The following is a 21,825-nucleotide window of genomic DNA, read 5'->3' on the forward strand; positions in this document are numbered from 1 at the left end:
GCTAGATGATTTAAAGATCAGATATCAAATAAAGAAATATACCTTAAAAAACAAAAAGTACAAATCGAATGGACACAGCTCTTTATCTGCTAATAAAGTAATTTTAACACCACAGTGTCAATTCACTGTGCAGATTGGGGAAGAGGGAAGTACAGCAGTACTTTATTATTTTAAACACAGGTTTATTTTAGTGCTAATGTTTATTTTGGGCATAAATCCATATGTCCCAGTTCCACTGAGGGGAGACAACTGACAGACACTTTTAGCTGCAGAGATGGATTATGATTACGAATGTGCCATAATCTGTTCAGAGCACCAAAGATATGTGTAACATGCAAAATTGAAGAATAAGCAAAAATGTACAGTACTAAGACTGTGTGCTTGCAATCATTTTAAACACATAGAAGAACAAACCAAAAGCAGCACTCATCTGTCAAAAGTGAACTTTCCCAAGCAATGCCTTATTGTGGCCTACTTTAATTTAAATTACTGTTTTGGGCTCAGAAATGCAGAGATTCTATGTACACAGGCTGCATCATCTAGACATACACAGGGTCTCTATGGAAATGTGTCCAAGCGTAACCCCTATGGAGACGTACTTTCAGAAAGGGGTAGAGGAGCTGCGTCTCCTGAATCCCATACAGCCATGGCATGTTTCTGAAACCAGGGTCTTTATGACTTTGATGAAACTTTGTTTTAAATCCTGGCTGCAGAAATCACATCCCTCTTCTATTATATACCCCTTGGAGACCAAGCCTTTCCCTTGATAATCAGCAACGCCACAGGCTGCAGAAGACAGTGGGCTGGACCTGACTAGAGGTCCCACGTCTGGACCAATGGTAGGCTAAAGATAACACCTTGATCTAAGTGATGCTTCAGCTCCTCACCCCTAGAGTGGAATGACCCCTGGCTACGTGGGACCTGACACAGGAAGAAGGGGAAAGACCTCAAAGCTGCCCTCAAGATCTGAAGGCATGATTTACTACCTTACCTCATCTCCAACCAATCAGCAAACAGCACAATCCTGAACCCCTAACCCAGCGTCTTATGATTTTGCCTTACATAGTTTGTAACCTACACACCAGGAGGAAGTTGGGTCTTAAGCATTTAGCTCCCTGTCTATGGATTGGCCAATTCAATATTGAACTATTTTTCTTTCTATACTACAAACTCCTGCTTGGGCATTTCTTTGCATATGAGCAAATGGAATCGGAACACTGAGATCTTGGGAGTACTTCTGGCAATACCACTATTTCTTCTAATTACTCTTCTTAGAATTACTGATTAATGTGCCCAGGCTGCAGTGACATCTATGATGTGTTATACATCAACAAGGGCCTTACTTAACTGAGTAATCCTGTTTCTTTTCTTTTATATCCTCATCCAAGGACATTTTTTTCATTGCCTTTAGAGAAAGAGGAAGGGAGAGTGTGAGAGAGAAACATGGAGATGAAAGAGAAACTTCTACTGGTTGCTTTCTCATATGCATCCCAACCAAAATCAAACCCACAACCCAGGCATGTAACCTGACCAGAAATTGAACTTGCGACCATTTGATCCACGAGACAACAGCTCCAACCAACTGAACCACACCAGCCAGGGGGTGATCCTGTTTCTTGATGATCGTTACTAGCTATGTCCTTCCTTGAAAAAGCCTCCGGGAGTCATAAAATGTGCACCTGAACACCTGGCATACCTATTCCTTATTTGTGTGATGATAGCTCTGTTACTTGCAAACACATCAAAACTGTTTGTCAGAACCTAAAGTAAACAGCAGAAAGAGAAGACAGCATGGAGTACCCCATCGGTGCTCAAGGCGGGATAAAGAGCTCCTGCCCAAGAGTATCCTGTTCTGTGAGGGCAATTCTCACTGGTAGAAAGTCTGGGGGAGGAGGTAATTGGTTACATTCAACACTCGGATGGATCTTAAAACCCAGGGGAAGGGGTAGAAAGAAACAGTAACAGAATGCCTTATTTTGTTTTTGACAGAAAAATACCTCAGGGAGAATTAACATGGTAACACATCGGCCTTATATGGGGTGCTAGAAGATGGACATGGGGATAAAATGCAGGAATAACATGGAACACTTCACGCACCATAATGACAGGTGTCAACTTAGATATTTGTCACTTATTTTTGTTAGCACCCAATTTATGGAGAATTTCCAAGCTGAGAGCCCTCTCACTGGTAATTTCCCTCTCTTGTTGCTCTTGCACACTATTAAACACTGGAGCGAGGGGAGATGTTCTAATAGAACTCATCTATTTGAGTAGCCAGTGCTCAGATCATACCTTCAAAGTAGATGAAGATTTATAGAACTCTAAGGAATAACTAGTTCAATAAAATGTTGGCAAATGATCAGGATTCTATGAAACTGAATAAACTAAGGATGATTATAGTTTTTATAACTATTTGAAATACTGATTTTTAAGAAATCTTTTGTTTCCCAGATGTAAGGAAACACATTTTCTCAAAGCAATTTGGTAAACTCTACCTTTGTAAGCAGTATTAAAACATCTTTCTCTTTACATCATCCCTTCAGAATTTGGAAACCTGTACTGAGTATTGTTATTTTCATGGCAGTATGGTTATTTGCATGAATTCGATAATAATCTTTCCTCTTCATAAGAGGACACATTGGAAACTGGTATTGTTATAAAGGCTTTGACTGGAACATCATGTTTGAAATATTTAAGGAATTAAGACTGACTTTGGAAGCCAATATAAGCCCCTTGAAAAAAACAGCTTGGTACCTTGCTTGCATTGTTCATAGCAGTATTTCCAGGCAAGGAGCTAAGGTTACCTTCCTAGGAGACAGTAAAGAACTTCCAGACATTTGGGGGGACCTCAAGAACCTGAGGAATTCACCCAAATCTAGACATTTTGCAGGCACAGTCTGATGTGGCTTGGCTTCTTAGCTGTAAGAGTTCAATCTGGAGATCCTCTATGAAATTCCAACAAAGCAGATTTAATACAGCTTATATAACCCATTGTTATATTTATGCAAATAATCAAGCCAGATTTATTAAAACTATACTTAATGCACTAAATTTGGCTATCTTTGATAAAATGAGCATGATTTTAGAAGAAATTATGTTTCAACAGAAACTATAATACACAGTTGTGGATACCAAATTCTAGTTTAGTTACTTGTGTTTTTTTTTCTTTCTAATTCTCACTAGAGGATGTGTTTATTGATTATAGAAGGTGCGGGTGGAGAGAGAGGAGAGACATCGCCTGGTTGCCTCTTCTACACACTCTGACTGGGGATTGAATCTGCACCCTATGTATGTCCCCTGACCGGGGAGCAAAATGCAACCTGTTTGGTGTACAGGATAATGCTCCAACCAGCTCAGTCACCCAGGGCTAACTTGGAATTATTGATAAAATGTTTTTTTCCTGAGCCTTACAATGAAAAACTGCAGCTAGATGACACGACATAAACTTCAGAGAAACCGTCATAGTTTAGGCTTAAATAATCCCAGTGACTAGTGCTGGGTAAGCCAGGTTCCCTGAGCACCTGATGACATCATCAGAGACATTCGAACTGCAGACCAGGAGGATCTATGGGGTTGTCACCACTTGCATTCATTCCAGCAAAAGCAGCTTGGTGCCTGACATCTAGAATTCTCCACTGACAGCCTTAGAAACTGGTTTATAATTTGCTCAGACAGTGAACTATTTTTCCTTTGTTTTCATAGACACAGCTCTTACTATAAACCTCACTGCTTCTTACACAGTACAGGCCTCTCTTTGGGAGCCCACCTGCATCACTGCCTGCTGAAATAAGATTCAACAGTTTAACTGAACTGACTAATGCTGAGGGCTAAATGAATGGATTGATGAAATATGGAGCAATCTACCAACTTACCTCTGGGAATGTGAAACTTTTTTTAAATTTAACGTTTCTAAAGCAGGACTGAAGGAAACCAAAGTGTTTTTCTTTAAAGATTTTATTTATTTTTAGAGAGAGAGGGGAAGGAAGGGAGAAAGAGAGGGAGAAAAGCATGTGTGTGAGAAAAAGCCTCTTGTACGCCCCAACCACGTGCCCTGACGAGGAACTGAACCCCAACCTTTTGCTTTGCAGGATGATGCCCAAAGTACTAAGCCACGGTGGTCAGGACAGAAACTGAAGTTTTGTCACCTGTAAGCTGCCTTTCTGAGATACTGATTTTAAGATGTTTACTTAATGCACTAAATTTGACCCCGACCCTGTAAGAAACAGTACTCAGAAGGAACCTTTGACCCCCACCCCTTTCCTGCCCAAGAGATTCAGACAGAAAAACCTGCTTTAGTAAGAAAATCTTAAGATGTTTGCCTCACCCTAATTTGAATTAAGTGTGGTAAACAGAGGGCTTCAGACAGGGGCCTGCTAGCTAGGTGTCCCCTGCACCACATCGCTTCTGAGTGGCCTGGCACAGATTTGACCGTCAGGCGTATTTAGCTCTTCCCAATTACCTGTGAACTGCCCATTCCCACTTCTGAAATCTAAGAACCCTCACTACCAGCCCCCCCGCCACACCCCTCGCCCGTTTTCTCCTCTGTCCAGAATGTCTTACATGTCCACTGTAGCCCCACTGTTTCTGGAATTTCATGCTTATGTGAACTCCCCATAAACTCCAGGTCTTCAGGGAAGAGAGCAAGCACCCTGTCATTGACGGAGTGGTTTTAGCAAACGTTAAATGGCACACATCACTCAAAATCACACACTGTGCAAACATCCAGAACAAAAAAACCTTGCAGCCATGACTTATGTACATTCCTCTAAGAACAGAGTGTGCTAAGTTAAAAACTGAATAATAAGTAAAGGTAAAAATTTATAAATGGGAAAGAAAACACCCTTCTCTAAGTAGTGGCGAACATTTGGTACTTGTTAACATTTTAATAATTTCTGCTTATCGTATGAATCTTATGAGTATACAGGCACTGAAGTTGATTTCATGCCTACAGAAATATATTGACAACTAACAAGGTTAAACCACGAAGGAACTCCTACTCCAGAACGTATTTTTTCATCTGTATATAACATTTAGATGATATCTTAGTGTGTGAGCTGGGCAGAGCAGGGACCTTAACTAAGTCATCACATCTTCTTTGTGAAAGAATTAGCAGCTCACTCAGCTTTCTTAATCATCAGTGTGTTACAGAACAGAGGTCCAAGGTGGGGGCAATATTTGGCCCACCCAGGGTCACCAAAAATTGTTACTGAAGAGATACATGGGGCCGGACTCCAGAGGATGGTATACTAATACCACCCGGACCACCTACTGGGCCCAATCGTCAGTCGCCAATTGGAAAGACATCTCTCAATGCCAGAGATTTGTGAAAAGGAAAGGAAATGTTTATTTAACGCTAAACAGGCCTAAGTAGTAACCTAACATCTTCATTAAAACATCAAAGTCCTTTAGGATATCCACCTACGCACACAGCGCTCCCTTCTCCCCCTACCCTAATTCAGGGTACCGTAAATCAGGAAGAGAGCACACGTCCACGTTTCCAGGTTGCTAGCACTGTCGGCTGTGTCGCTGTCCAGGCAGGATCTCCAATTAATCCAAAGTCATGTGGCACCTTCTCACGGTCCACTGGCAAGAGTTCTTTGTATCCAATTTTCCAGGCAAAGTCTCTCCTGCTTCCCAGGCCACTTCTACCAAAGCTGCAGGGGTCTGCACTCTGCCAAAAGTGCATGGCTTTCTTCTTCACCTGGCTGCACGGGTCCCCATTCTGGCAAAGCCGCATGGTTCTCCCCACCGCAAGAGGGGGTCCTCACTCTGCCCAAAATCCCGTGGCTCTCCCTTTCAATGGCTGCCATGTCTGGGTTTAAATCCCCGCACCAATCTTCCCCTGTACCCCTACTTCAGACTCCTCCCACGATCAGTTACACCTGCCAGCATTTCCACATCATTGCAAATTTACTGGGCTGCCATTGTGAGTCTGGGCAGGCATGGCCCCAAGCTCCCATGCAGGCGCTGTAACTCGAAGGACCTGCACCCCAGTTACATCTTGGGGGGGGGGAGTGACTTCATCACCCAGGCTCCAAGCCTGGCCACAGCCATATAACATATCCAAGTGACCTGCCAAAGGCTATAGACATGTTAAATGACCATGCCATGGATTAGCTGCAAGGCTGTGGCTGTACAAAACAGCCCTGCATGTTCCTGCTCCATGTGTCCCTTCCCCCAACTCACACCTGTGGGGGGGGGAGGGGGGAGGACATCTTATATGTCTCTCCAATAATTCCTATACACCTTGAGTTCTGAACACCATTCCAAATCCCTTTTTTGGGCCCCCCCTCTTGGTTGCACCCTGTATCAAGTGGCCACTTTCTTTGACCAGCTGTAACATAGGGGGAGAAGGCAGTACTCTCAATTCTCATCACAGTACTTTCTAGATCAATAAATTATACATGTGTCACAAGTATCCAGATAGGATGTATCATAAAGAGTAAAACCTCATGGCCCACTGGAAAGGGAAAAGAAAGAGGGACAAATAATGCCAATAAACACGCAAATCAACAAGGTTGTCCTTGTTCTTTAACTTCTACCTGAACACCTGGAGAAATGTAGACTGAAATTAAGATCACTGTATCTAAAAATACCTTGAAGTAGCAGATGGGACTGAAGTGGTTAGTGTAGGAGAAGAGAGAGTGGCGCAGGGATATGAGAAAACATCAGCGAAGTTATTTTTAAAACCACACTATGTTGGAATTTGGATTTATCTGTTCAGGTTTTTCATATGCTCTCAGAGACAGAAGGATTACGGTATAAGGACCTTATCTAAACATGTTACCTAAAACAAAAACAGAGGAAATATCAGTCAAGAGACACAGCAGACTGATTTTAACAACATGGTCCCCTTAAGTACCAGCTAAATGGCACTAAAAATGTTTGTGCTTCAGTGAACTGTATTGTTAAAAGTGTTATTTCTAAGAGACTTCCAGGCAGCAAGAGTTGGATACCTTTATAACACTGAAGCAAAATGAACAGGAACTATATTTACCATCTCTTAGAGACAGCTCTTATTTCACTACAGTGGGGACAAATAGGAAAGTGCTCAGTGCCCTGGCTGGTGTAGCTCAGTGGGTTGAGCACCAGCCTGTAAACTGAGAGATTACAGGTTCGATTCCTGGTCAGGACACATGCCTGGGTTGTGGGCCAGGTCCCCAGCTGTATCAATGTTTCTCTTGCACATTGTGTTTCTCTACCTCCCCCACTTCCCCAATCAATCAAATGTTTAAAAAAATGAAATAAAGTGCGTGGCTTGGGCAACTGTCAAGCTAATGAACATCAAAGCAGATTCCTGTGCCTACCCTAGGGATACTGTTTTAAAGCATCCCTTGGTTCTTACCTCTGTACAAGAAGGCATCCAAGTATGTCAATTTACCCTCCCACATCACTATTGTTCTCTCCTCTGCAACTAGGGCAGCCTTTGTTAACACGGAGCACTGCACAGCAAATTCCTCTCACAAGCACCCTCCTTCGTAGTAGCTTAATCCTTTAATTAGTTTCAATGCCAAAAACTAGGATTTCCTGAAGAAGGCCACAGGATGTGAGACAGGCAGCAGGGGCCACAGCTTAAAGTTGTTGATTCAATATCATTAAGAGTTTAAAAGAATGGTTGCTAATGCACAGCCAGAAACAGAGGTTCTTAAACAAACGGAAGAAGGCCAAGTATCTTTGAAAAATTAAGGAACTGAGTTTTAAAGGCTGCCAGCTCACAGCCAGGACAGAAAGTCTTCACTTGTTCAAAGATTATCCTCCTATCCTCCTTCTGGGCTGAAACATAGCACAGGGTGCTTTAGACAGAACTAACGGGATGAGGAAATACGTGTCCTGTGATGAAGCATCCACCTGCAGATGAAGAAGGTTATTAGCAAAGAAGGTAATAAAGGCTGGGCTTGGAAGTCAACTAATAGTTTTAGAGATAAATCTCTCTAGCAAGGCTATAGTTTCACAAAATAATTAGTACTGAAAAAATTTTTTTAAGTTTATACTGGGCAAGGCCATTTGTAGGTTATGTTCTAGAAAATTTGTGATTCTGGGTAATTAACAGTCTATAAAAAAAGTAAAATAAAAGTAATCCCAACCAGCCCTTAGAAGTCTGACTACAGGTCTCTGGAGACGTGCTCTCCTCCTCTCCGCCCCCGCAGTTGGTTTTGAGCTGTGTGCCTCAGACTCATTCAGCAAGGACCACCAACTCTAGAGGGAAGCATTAAGGCTTTTACATTTCCAAAACAATGACAGTTGGCACCGTGGTTTTACCACCAATGTCCTGTTCCTGAACACATTTCCCTCATTTCTTTTTTCAAAAAGTTTATACATCTTGCCTTCAGAGTTCCTTTTCTTCCCCCAATTACCACCAATCAGTAGAGTTGCTTTCGATTCTCTTTGATGTAATCAAACTAAAAAAAACAAAAACAAAAACCAAGACAACTCTTAAATCTCTTAAGTCAGTTTGATTATTAACTAAGTTTTTCTTTAAAATGCATTTACCAGGGCCTTGTCCACCAAGACTCAGTGGTCTGGTAGACAAGCCCTGCAGCAGTAAGTCATCTGGGGGGCTTTTAAATAACACCGGCCAGGGTCTCAAGTCCCGAAGTTCACTGGGTCTGCACAGGGGCCCTGACATCAGCATTATTACTACATTTTAAGCTTTCCTCTGTGTGAGCAACACTAGGAACCACCATACTAAAAGCACCTCTGATGCAAATGGCCCACGAACAAAGTCTGAGAACGGGTTAAAAGGAGACACCCTACCTTAATGAGGTTCTTCTGAACCTTACTTCACTACCAAAGTGAATGGAGGAAGATACAAATATTTAGATAATTAGAAAAACCATAGGTGACCATTTAAAAAAATCCTCTTCAGAAAGCTCTCAAATCTGACAAGCCATCAAGATATCTGGTTCTTAGTTGAGAACAGAGTCCATCTAGTTTGTCACTTGTTTATACATATTTAGTATTCTTAAAGCAATAAACAGCAACAAAGTTGATGAAAGGCTAGGATCAAGGGTCCCAGACAGAGTCCTCAGAGATAATTCTGGGGGGAAAATGCAATTTCCACCATGTTAAGGTTTAGAAAGTAATTTTTCAACAAACAAAACAGCATCTGGGCTATTAAGTTCACAAATTAGAAGTGATGAGAAGAACAAGCTGAAGTAATGATCACATATTTGAGCTGACCAGTAAGTGAATATATCAAATTGTGGGGAAATTTTTATTTTATTTTATATTTTAATTTAAAAGAAATTTTATTATGAAAAAAAGAGAACAATGGTAATTCATTCCACTTCAATCTTACAGAAAATAGCCAGACATACAGCACTTTAGTTAAGAGCTTAGCTTCTTTCTTTATCTTACCACATCTCCCAAAGGAGAAACGTCTGGTTCAGGGCTCCTTTCCTGTCCCAGAGGAATGAACTCAAACTTCTTATTTATGTTTCGTATTAAGAACAATATTTTACTAAATGAACAAGTCTACATTTGTTCAAATTTAGCTTGCGGCCTGCTTCCTGTGGGCATCTCAATAGCCAGCTTCAAAGAGACTGTGGAAGAAGACACAAAAGGAGAGGCCACTCTTGTGGCAAGAAGCTTTTCTTAGCATTTGGCCCTGGAAGAAGAAGACGGCGGTGAAGGCAGAGGTGGAAAGACCACGCCACAGAAGTGCCAGTCGCCCACAACTGAACTGTGCTGTCTTTTGGAAAATAAGCTGACCTTTACAATAAGGTTATGACAGTCTTTTTAAATAAGATGTTGAATATCATTAACACAACCTCAGAAGTAGAAGCAGATGGAATTCAGGAAAGTACATTCTATTCAGAGACAAGATATGCAGAAAACCTGTGGCATTTGTAAGCTCAAGTTTCTCTGTCTGTAAAGTGTTCATACTTCTTGCTACTATCAGAAGGCTTAAGCTATTGGTTAAAAAGTCCTATAAACTAGATAACGAAGAGACTACTTTACAAAAGAATAATCATTCTTTTTCTTGGATTGCTAGTAATTTAGTACATATCGTCTAGAGAAAAAACCCACATAGGTAAAAAGACTGGTAAGGAACATAACAGCATTAATATCTGAGTTTGCTTCAAATAATTAGCTGGCTTATTAAGAAAGCGTAAGGTTTTGGGGGGTTGGTTGGGCGAGCAAGGAAGTTTTCAGGGAGAAGGAAGGAGGAAACTGGGAAAAGGGGAAGCTGCAAAGGAAGATTTCCCCTGTGGCTCTGAGGTCAGCCCTTTCCTGGAATCCCACCCGACCACTGCAGCAGGCAAGGACCATGTACTGTCCAACTCTGCACCCTTAACCGCACACGCCTCACACAACAGAGAGCAGATGCTTGACACGATACAGGGTGGATTAATGTGTAATCGCATATTTTCAAGATGGGGGAATGTAGTCTGACCCTCAGGGTCAGATACAGCGCTAAACTGTACTGTGGCTAAGAATAAAACTGTTCACTAGAAAACTTGATTTTTCACTTAGATGAGTTTCTAATAGTATGATGAACAAATTATGTAAAACATAAATAACAGTAAAGAAAAAAGTAAAACCCAAACATTCCTGGGCTCAGAAAGCACAGGGCTTAGAGACAGGGGTGCCCGGGCTCAACCAAAAGCAAATTCCGCCGGCCAAACAAAACAAGTGGGTGTTAGAAGCTGTCAGCTCCCCGAGGAGAAGCAGGAAATTCTCCTTTTGACCACCTCCCCGAAAAAGGCTGTTTTCAGTAACAGTTCTGCCCCTCTGGCATGGGAATCCTGGGAGTTTTTTGTTTTTTTCCCTTAAGTGTTTCAGTTCTAAATTTATTTTTGACAGTTCTGGGCTTCTCAAGGTGATCATTTAACACCTCATTAACAAGTCAATTGTAGGAATTAATTCAAATGAGCCAAACCTAATTGTAATTACACCTCAATCTGCTCAGGTATTTTTTTCCTTCTCAACTGACACTGCCTGAGTGGGCCTAGTTCCTTTCAAAACTAAGTACTAAAAGCACAGTTTTCTATATAGAAAAGTTACTTGTCATCATTTAAAAATTTATCTAGTAAATGGCTATCTAGTTTATTTTGTTCCATGATTTGGCCATTCTGGTTTAATATTCAACTCTACAAGAACCCACTCATTTTCTACTATCTCTGGATTATGGGTGTATTCATTCATTCATTCAGCAAATTTATGGAAAGGCTACTAAATGTCAGACACTAAGCTGGTTATAGCTTTAGCAAGAACTATAGCTTTATTAACTATAGCTTTAGCAAGAACTAAAATACGTCAACACACAGCTTTGAAAAAGACAAGCACAATTTTAGTTGCTCTGGTCAGTTTCCTTGATTCATAAATAGATCTCACAGCTACATTTCCATTACTGGACCGAGGATTAGTGATGTGTGAAGTAAAAACTAGAATTTTTACGTCTAAGTGAATCTGTCAGAATTTCCTAGTTTTCATTTTTTCCACCCACCAGCCTGTTCTAACATAGTGTGTACGTCCACTAGAGATACAAGCACAACACCCACCCATTGTTAACTTTGGTTCTTAGTCACATGTCTCTCTCGTCTTTGAAAAAAAGGACAGGAACTGGAGAGGAAATGAGGAAAAGGTTGGGAGGAAGGGGAAAGGAGAATTTACAAAGCAGCAGGCACAGATCTCAACTTCCCTTGCACACTGCAGCTTCTCTGAAGGCTCTGCACTCCAGTCCCCAAAGAGCAGCATGTCTTCCCACAAAAAGGGAAACATTTTTAAATAATCAACTACATACTATCTGTGTGCATGTCTAAGCCTTAGTTTCAATCTTGTTTTAAGCAGGATTTATTTCCATATGTTATTAATGGACTCTGCAATCTAATAATAGAAAAGTTTTCATCACAAAAGTAACATCTCCACATGGTAAAACAAAATTCTAGTAGTAGAGAATATTAACTAAACAACAGAAGTTTCCCCCCTTCGACCAGCTACCTCCATTCCCAGTCCCAGAAAGTGGCTCCAGGTTCTGTTTCTGGCTTTTCTGGTGGCACCACAATGCTGAGTAACACACTTATACCTCTGTGCTTGTTCCGCCAACCCTGGATGGAATACAGATGCTACTGCTTTTCACATTGCCTCCAGTAATCACAACCAATTTTTGTGATGATATTATTTTTAAGTCTTCTAATGGCTAATTTCACAACTTCATAAATTTAAGGACTGCTTCTTAACTTCAAAATGTGTTACTTACACATGCATTTACTAGCTGACTCTCCACCAAGTATGACAACAGAAACCGACACGCCCGCCTGTCTGCTCCTCAGCCTCCTTCCCCTTTCTCATCTCCCGCCTTCTTGTGGCTACTTTTACATTGTCAAGGGTTTTGATATTAACATCTGGTTTATAACCACAGCTTAACTTTCCATGCTTTAGCTGTAACTGATCCTAACACTAGAAACTAATGAAAAACAGTATTATAGTATTTCACTACATTTGTGCTAAACAAAAGAAAGTTTTCCAAGTGTCAAGGCTTTTTTCTCTGTTTTTAATCACTAAGAACTCAAGTCAAATTTTAGTTTTCATTTCATTTAAAATGAAAGAGTTGTACAACATTTCATAGCTCATGGTATAATTATTATGAAACGACTATTTCAGATCCACTCATTCTGGTTTGGGGGGAAAAGGGAGAAAAGTCCTGCTGAGCCCAGAGAGAGAGGACAGTAGAGAACACTGTGTACAGAACATACAGGGCCATAAATCCTACAACCTGACACAGGTCACATCTCTGCTTGGAGGAGAACAGATGTTAACCGACGGCCCTAAAATCTAGTGAAGTATTTAATGACAAACAAGTACTTAAAGTTCAACTCCAACCTGCTTTATGTTCATCTGTAAGTCACATTCATAAGAAAGTAAATTTAGCTGCTGTACCCTAATTTGACTCTTAACGTTCTTCCCAGGATGAGTTTCCTTATCTATATCATCGGTGAGACCCAGAACCTGCCGGTCAGAGTGGAGCAAAAGCCTCCCTGGCTCGGAAGGCTGGCTCACAAGCGGCTGCTTCTGGTTACAAGAGGGCCTGGCTAGGACAGTAAAGATCACACCAACTGTATGAAGACTTTCACACTAAGAGAAAATCAGTAGCAGCATCAAATCAAACACTGCATTTATATTAAAAAAACCAAGTTATTAATCATAAACATATTGTCTACTTTTTGATAAGTCACACTGGTCAGTATAGGTGAGGCTTCAATTCAAGGGTAATCCTGCAAGGCTGGTCTCATCCTCTTTAGGTGCATGGCATTCTCAACTTCCCAGAGTCGAAGAACATAATAATGGACTGAATCATAGGTCACTAGCGTCTTATGTCACCTCTCTCCAAGGCACCAAGAGATTATTCACTTAATCATTCGCCAAGTGTTTACTGCATGCCCACTATGTGCAATACACAGTTCTAAACAGAAGGAACGGAGTGAACAAGATGGCCAAAACTCCCTGTTTTCATGTTTACATTCCACTCGGGGAAGAGAGATAATCATTTTGAGAATAAGTAAGTCAAACAATTATTGACTCTAAGGTCTTGAAATAGGCACAATTTAAGATACGAAGGAAGTGCAACACCCTGAGTGCCCTCAAAGAACGCATAAAAAAGTGTTACCTTAATGCACTCAAGTCTAAAATAAAAATAGGTCAGGCCAAATTAATTAAGATCAGGCAGCAGGCTTTATGAGAAATGGTATTTGTGTCTACTTTTGGTTAGATTTTTATTATTCTGTATTTTGGAAGAAAATCAGCGTAGCCAACAGAAGTTTGTCATACTAATTCAAAGTTTTAGGGAGTAATTTTAAAAATAGATTTTTAAAAATGTGGTAGTGGCAAATTTAAAAAATGGCCATAAATTCTCTGACCCACTTGCCCACTTGGGGTGGTGTCTGATGTCCCATGCACGTCCGGCAATCTGGGCTGGCCTTAGGGACCTGCTTGCTAACAACAGGTCAGAAGAGGTCACGGGGACTCAGCAGGTTCTTTGGGACACTTGCTGTCTGAAGCATGTTCTCTAAACACTCCAGTCATCATGTAACAAGGGGCATGTGCCACATGGGGAAGACACGTGAAAGTGTTCTGGTCACAGCCCCCGCCTAGCCTACCCTTCGAGTCACTCCAGCCCAGCTGACATGTGAGTGAAGAAGCCTCCGGATGACCCCAGCCCGGAGCCATCTGAGTCTAACCCAGCAGCTTGGGTTAAACTCAAGCCCCAGATACTGTGGAGCAAAGACAAGCCACCCCTGCTGTGCCCTGACCGAATTCCTGACCTGAAGAATCTGTGAGCAGAAGGTGGCTGTTGTTTCATGCCACTAAAGCTTAGAAAAATGAGTGCTAACCCAAAGCCTATATCTAACTACCATACTTCATTTCTCACCACCTCAGTTTCATGATTTAGTACAGAGAAGTTATCCAGAGGTCATACGTCACACAGAGCTGTAGGGCAAATAAATGATCTAAAGTTAATTTTTCAGTCACCTAAAGCTGTGTGCTGCTCTTTAAGGGTGTAGACAAGGAGGTTGATGCACCCATGCAAAGTAACTCGCTAAGTGCTGTCTATGTAGATGGACAGAGAGCCGCACTGCAGATCAAAGCACACTGTTGTTAGTGACGCCGGACAGGAAGGAGAGAAGGTAACAGTGTGACTGTTGTTCAGAGCCAGTTACCCACAAGGCTCCATGCTGTGTTCAAAACATTAGAGAAATGTCTTCTTTCTCCAGGAATCAATTCATGAAACTGAAAATGATCAATGCTTCTAAAATCTATTTCCAAAAATCTCTCACTAGAGTTAATAAAGATGTATCACAACTGGAAATAATATTGAAGTAAAATTCTGATGGAAGTAAACAGGGTTAAATCAATAAAAACCAGGCGTACTGTTTCTTCCTTATTTCTCAATGCAAACCAATGCGGTGTTGTTTAGCTGAAAAGTGGAGAGCTCAAGGCGGAGAATGTGAGACTTTTTATAAGAGTAAAATTGATTTTAGAAGCGTTAAAAAACAAAATGTGCAATTAATGTATGTCTCTTACTCACAGCAGAAATACTTTTAAAAGTGAAAAACAAAATGAAAAATCCACTGGTGCCCTTTTTTCTGCAGTTAACACTGCCCTCTAGTGATAGAGGATAAATGTCAATTATTGGAAAGCAAACAGCACACTTCATCGCTCATTTTAGTGTGTTTAAGTCAGGACATCTAGTCTACAAATGCCACCAAAGACAGAGCAAACAAATTCAAGATAACCTTTATTAGCCACTGCATGTTAAATTACAAACTCTTTTAAAAGGCATTACACCAAGGACACTAATGCATGGAAATGGCAGCTTTTAAATATAATGGTGTTGAAATATCACTACATAGTGAATCATACTTTCATGTAAAATTGTGCAATTCAAGAAAGACCCTACAGGCTCATTACCTGTGACTTACAAGGGTAGGTAGGATAGTGATGTTAAAGCTCATCATCTGCAGAAAAGAAAATTCAACGCGTCTGTGCTCACGGCCCGCATAACAAACACACTGAAAAACATCTGCAGCAATCAAGAGCTCACATACTTGCCAGCTCGCTGACTAGGGCACCCGACTCCTCATTTTAGGAAAAAAGCTGTAGAAAAAGAGTGTGCTTAGCTGCTAAGTATTTCCCAAGCCCAGGACATGTTCCAAGGAAAGAACGACTGACCTCGGGTGGTGCCATCCTTCCCCATGATGCACTCCATCGAGGTGATGATCTGCTCCACCACGGGAGGCGACAGTGACGTGGCGTACACTGCGCTGTGAGAATGTGTCCGCAGGTAGTCTATCAGCTCCTGGGGGATTCACAGAAGCAAGTCGTTAGAGGCGAAGCCGGCGTGCACTGGCAACGCCACCGCCTACCCACCAGGGAACGCAGGTCACCCCTGCGATAGCACAGGAACAGGGACACCAGTCTCAGAGGCAGCGCGGTCAGAGCACGCTGTCAGCAAATGCGTCAGACACATGGCAACATCCTTAGGACTTTAGGTTTTTTTTTTTTTAAACACACCACAATGTGGAAAGATGAGACACCGGTTTAGGAGAAGACCTCTATATACGGAGAACGTATCATTTAGGGTTATAAATAGATCTACAATGCTGAATTAGACAAGAAAGTGTTTGGATTACTTTTGGATACAATGGTTTACTTGTAAGTACGACATTATAGAAAACATCATCTGCATCTTACCCTGGGCCTGCAACGCCCATTTTTATACACCTAAATCAAACGAACAAAGTTCTCTAAATCAGCTTTAAAGGCACTGAATATCCTCCACATAAAGATTTATAAAGTGATGTGAATGTGTCAGAAATTCACTGGGTGTTTCAGGAGAACACTACAGCCTGCAATAAAGAATAAAGAGACCTTGTCTGTCAGACATGAGGTTTTGAAAACAGTCAGTTGTCTATCCCTCATTGCTGACACCTTCTAATTTCACTAAATCTTTAAATATTCACACACAAAAAAGCTTATGTACCAGAACCAAGACATGAATATAGCCTTTTTTACAGTATTATCACTTCAGAAGTACTCGAAACTGTATAAAACCCACAATAGCGTAAATATACTGTACCAAAATGATCTCCCAGAGTATTGTTTTTCTGTACTTTGGTTTAGCAACAAATCTTACCAGAAAGCAATCAACTCTCCAAAGTGAGCCTAGCCTCATTAACAAAATCAGAGGAAAAAAAATCAAACTCGACTAAAACTACTAATCATGGATATTCCCTAAAAGGCAATCTATTATGAAGAGAAAGTCCATGCTTTAAGATTTCCAGAGTTTTGAAAAGGAATTAAGGACATTTATGAGTACCTACTACGGGCCACATACAAATACTTAATATACATTGTTTTTTTTCCCTAAAACTGAGTTTAAAAAAAATCACTTTTTAAAAGGGTACTACTCAGAGTTTTGTAGTATATTCACAGAGCTGTAGAACTTTCATCACTACCTAATTTTAGAACCTTTTCATCACCTCCAGAAAGAACCCTCAGACTCATTAGCAGTCACTTCCACTTCCCCCATCTCCTCAGACCCCAGCGACCACTGACTTACTTTCTCTGTCTATGATTTGCCTAGTTTGGAATATCATATAGAAGAAATAATATAGTATGTGACCTTTTGTGACTCCCTTCTTTAACTTAGTGCTTTCAAGGTTCCCTTACTGTGGCATGGACTTGTATTACTATTCCTTAAACCCTCACTACAATCTTATAAGCCAGCATATTTATCTAGGTTTTACTGATAAGGAAACTGAAAGGTTAAGTGCTTTGCCCAAGGTCTCACAAAGTTAGGGAAATATTCAAACCCAGGCCTCTATCTCCATGGTTCAAACATTTCTCCCACGCCACATGTCTCAAATGCCTCGGCGTTCATTATACACTTTTTAAACTGAAAAAACAAAGCCATATATACACCAGAGCTAGCAAAATAGCCTTTTTCCTTCCTGTCTCTATGCTTGCCCACGATGCATTTGAGTCCAAGGGCAGGGAAACTGGTCTTTTATTCCCAGCGGCTCCCATGACAGCCCCGCCACCTCGACACTGTGAGCACAACTCAAACCCAGCGAAAGGCTGTGGCAAGCAGGCAGCACCACTGTGCGTTCTTTCATAAAGAGGGCATTCTCTATCTCAAACCGGCATGTAGTTTAGAGCTAAGCTCAAACAAGAAAACAAGAGACAATGAACAGAACCGGCCTTTGGTGCATCAGAGTCACTCACCAGGCAGCTGAAGTGTGGCCCCGCTGGCACTACAAGCCAAAGCCACAAACAGAGTGAGGATCTCCACATCCCAGCTCACGATGCTGTCTGCTGAACGAGAATGACCGCATCTAGTAGCCAGTACCTTTCTCCTTAACTGCTCAGTTCTCTCAGCCCATTTACCTTCTTGCCTCCAATGTATCCTCCAGAAGCACCAAAGCTCTTGGTGAATGTTCCCATCATAACGTCCACATCCTCAGGATCCAGGCCAAAGTAATCTACCACACCTCGACCTGTGGGGCCCAGAGCCCCAATGCTGTGAGCTTCGTCTAGGTACAAGTACGCCTTGTATTTCTTCTTAAGGGCAATCACTTCAGGAAGGCGGACAATAGATCCCTCCATGCTGGCAAAACAGTAAAAAAATACATACACTGAGACTTCTTAACTCCCCTTCATTACTAATTTCTTAAGTTTACTGCTTTGTGAAATAGTCTAACAACTTTGCCTGTGGTTTTGAACCGGCAAAGCTAGACAATGCTGTAGCTGTGCAGGCCTCCAGGGGAAGGGGACTGGGCCTTTAGAAACAAGTACCAGGACACCATTAATCCTTCTTTGCCACAGAGAAACAAAACTCACAGCAGATTCTTCGAAAGCCTGTAACTATAAGCAACATTAGACTTTGTAGCACACTGTGTATGCAACTAAAATTATATTAGAAAGAATTAAAAAATATGAGGAGGTAACAAAGTAAGTGCAAGGGCTGCAAATAGGTAACCAAAATAGTTCTTAAAATTAAAGGTGTATAATTTGTTTTGACATATTAGAAAACATATTCTAATTCTTGACCCTATGCATAAATTCCCTCTACAAACAGTAAGATAAAGGATCCAAGTAGAAGGGGGTCTTGGGGACCATGTAGCATGATGGAAAGAATAAGACAGAAAGACTTCTGTTCTAGTGCTTACTCTGCTTCCATCAGAAAGACAAGACTAATTAGCAGGATTACCTATATATTCCCTCCACAAGGATTAGAATCTTCTTCCAGGGCCTTCTTGTCCGAGGCTGACCATACACAATGGCATCTTTCAATAGCTTCTCTAGGCTTTGCATATCTAAAACACACACAAAAGACTGTCAGCGTAAAGGACCTTCCTCTTTACTAACTTTATTCCAGAAATGCAAGTACACATTTTTTATTTAGGAAGTGTGTCTCAGATAGCAAAAGACATTAACAAAGTCAGAACAGGGCAGAAAGAGATAGAGCAAAATGATGGAGCTACTGCCAACATGAAATAAAATCTCACTTAAAATGTAACACATGTTCAAAACCACAGAAACTCAATAAATGACTGTGGTACAGTTGAGTAAGCGGTTAGCAGGCTTATGAAATGACGAATGTTTCATGTTCAACGCCTTATGATTCAATTAGTTTTCTTTGTATTTGTAAAGTCAATTGTATCTTTAATCCTACTGAGTCATTTAGAAATAATGCATTAAAAGGTACTAGACACCTCCTAAAAAGCAAATATGGGGGGAAAACTTAAAGGACATACCCATTTCCTCTCACCTAAGATATTCTTAATATATGCTTTTTAAATAGCTTTATCTTGGTAGTGGGTTAAAAATACACCAGCCTGATTAGTGCCTTAGATGAATTCCTAAACGCACATGCCTCTCTTTTTTTTACACTTCTTATTTTATTTTATTGATTATGCCATTACATTTGTTCTATTTCCCCTCCTCCGTTCCCGTCCACCCTGCACACCCCTCCCCCACCATTCCCCCCTTTAGTTCATGAACACATGTCTCAAGTTCTTTAGATTCTATATTTCCCATACTATTCTTGCCCCCCCATCTATTTTCTATCTACTGTCTATGCTACTTATTTTCTGTACCTTCTCCCCCTTCTCCTCCTCCCACTCCCCTGTTGCTAACCCTCCTTGTGATCTTCATTTCTATGGTTCACTCCTGATCTAGCTGTCCTTTTGGTTTGCTTTTGTTTTAGGTGTGGTTGTTGATAACTGTGAGTTTGCTGTGCTTTCACTGGTCCTCTTTTTTATCTTCTTTTTCTTAGGTAAGTCCCTTTAACATTTCATATAATGAGGGCTTGGAGATGATGAACTCCTTGAACTTGGTCTTATCTGAGAAGCACTTTATCTGTCCTTCCATTCTAAATGAAAACTTTGCTGGATAGAGCAATCTTGGTTGTAGGTCTTTGGTTTTCATGACTTGGAATACTTCTTTCCAGCCCCTTCTTGCCTGTAAGGTCTCTTTTGAGAAATCAGCTGACAGTCTGATGGGAACTCCTTTGTAGGTGACAGTCCCCTTATCTCTTGCTGCTTCTAGGATTCTCTCCTTCATTTTAATCTTGGCTAATGTAATGATGATGTGCCTTGGTGTGCTCCTTCTTGGGTCCAACTTCTTTGGGACTCTCTGAGCTTCCTGGATTTCCTGGAAGTCTATTTCCTTTGCCAGAATGGGGAAGTTCTGTTTTATTATTTGTTCAAATAAGGTTTCCACTCGTGGCTGTTCCTCTTCCCCTTCTGGTACCCCTATAATTCGGATGTTGGAGTGTTTAAAGATGTCCTGGAGGTTCCTAAGCCTCTCCTCATTTTTTGAATTCTTGATTCTTCATATTTTTCTGTTTGGTCATTTTTTCCTTCCTTCTGGTCTACTCCCTTGATTTGAGTCCCACTTTCCTTTCTATTACTATTGGTTTCCTATGCATTACCATTCATTTCAATTAGTTTAGCCTTAATATGTTCCTCTAATTTGTGACTAAAATCAACCAGTTCTGTGAGCATCCTGATCACCAGTTTTTTGAACTGTGCATCTGAAAGTTTGGCTATTTCTTCATGGCTTAGATTTATTGGCTCTGGGCTCTGAGTTGTTCTTGAGCCATGTTTTTATCTGTTTGTGCCTGTTACTTATGAGGAGCGGAGCCTTAGTTGTTTACCAGGGCAGGGCCACTCAGGTCGCTAGTTTGTGATGCTGTATGTGGGGGCGGGGTCAGAAAGGGAGCAATGGCAGTCCTCTCTGCTCGCCCAGTCCGCCTCACCACTCACCCCCGCCTGTTTATCTGAGCACAAATGTGCGAGCCTGCCGCCCTGCGCTGTGCGGTCTCAATGCATGTCTCTTCACTGGTTTATCTGTGCACAAATGCACAACGGACTGCAGACAGCCAGCTGTGCCTCTTCCCTGTGTGCACCTCTTCCCTGTGTGTGCCTCTTCCCTTTGTCCGCCTGTAGCTAGCCGGTACCTGGGACCATGCCCTCAGCTGCCTGGCACCACCCAGGTCGGGGATCTTTTTTGCCCAACTCGCTCCGCTGCTGGCTTTGCCCCTCTCACCAATTTAGCTGAGTGGTTCGTTGTTTTCGGACTCCGTACTGTCGATTTTCTGTGTGGTTTGGTTGCGTTTATTATTGTTAAAACTTTGTTGTTTTTAGATTTGGTTGTGTGAGGAAGCAAAGCGTTTCCACCTATGCCTCCATCTTGGCGGAAGTCCCCACATGTCTCTGTCTTTATTTTTTTTTTTTTAATTTTATTTAGTTACTTTTCAAGTACATTTTTTTTTCTCTTCCCCCCCCCCCCCGCCATGTCTCTGTCTTAAGCAAGCTTGACAATCAGTTGAGATTGTTCCATGTCTGATCTGATCTGCTATGTGTACACAACCAAGTTCCTATGGCCCTGTTGGTTCTTAAGGTGCTTAACAGGCGCAGGAAACAACGTGGCTGGTACTGGCATTAATGAGGGTCATAATGTTCCTATTAGGGATAAATGCTTGGAAGACCATTGACTACATACTTAAAATTTTACCTTGAAACAGTGTCCTCAAGAACTGCTCCTCCCCCCAAATCTATAAAACATTTGGGGTATACTTAACAAGCATGGGAGGAACACCATCACAAAATCTGATTTTAGTCTTTACTGCTCCGCACTGAAGGAGGGGGGTTACAAAGTCACATGATTTTGCTCTTTTCATAAAAAATTACTTGGGTAGAAAAGAGAAATACGGTAATAAAAACACAAATAAGATGGCCATAGGCTGTGACTGTGTTTATGCCTCCAGTTTTTTGTAAGAACACAATCTGTTTGCTCCCCAACCCAGAGACAAGAGAG

General features: G+C 41.4%; 1 protein-coding gene across 1 annotated transcript in view; it reads right to left on the reverse strand.

The window, feature by feature from the left end:
• The window catches only part of SPTLC2 (serine palmitoyltransferase long chain base subunit 2), a 101,883-nt gene that overhangs the window by 28,420 nt on the left and 51,638 nt on the right, over window positions 1-21,825 (reverse strand). Inside the window, exons 7-9 of the mRNA XM_053673292.1 lie at window positions 18,713-18,818; window positions 17,890-18,109; window positions 15,673-15,799 (exon numbers count right to left, since the gene is read on the reverse strand). Of these exons, the coding sequence (XP_053529267.1) occupies window positions 15,673-15,799; window positions 17,890-18,109; window positions 18,713-18,818 (453 nt within the window). The remainder of the gene's footprint in view (window positions 1-15,672; window positions 15,800-17,889; window positions 18,110-18,712; window positions 18,819-21,825) is intronic.

This window comes from Artibeus jamaicensis, unplaced genomic scaffold (assembly GCF_021234435.1).
Source record: "Artibeus jamaicensis isolate MK-2021 breed Jamaican fruit bat unplaced genomic scaffold, CSHL_Jam_final contig_851, whole genome shotgun sequence".
NCBI lineage: Eukaryota > Metazoa > Chordata > Mammalia > Chiroptera > Phyllostomidae > Artibeus > Artibeus jamaicensis.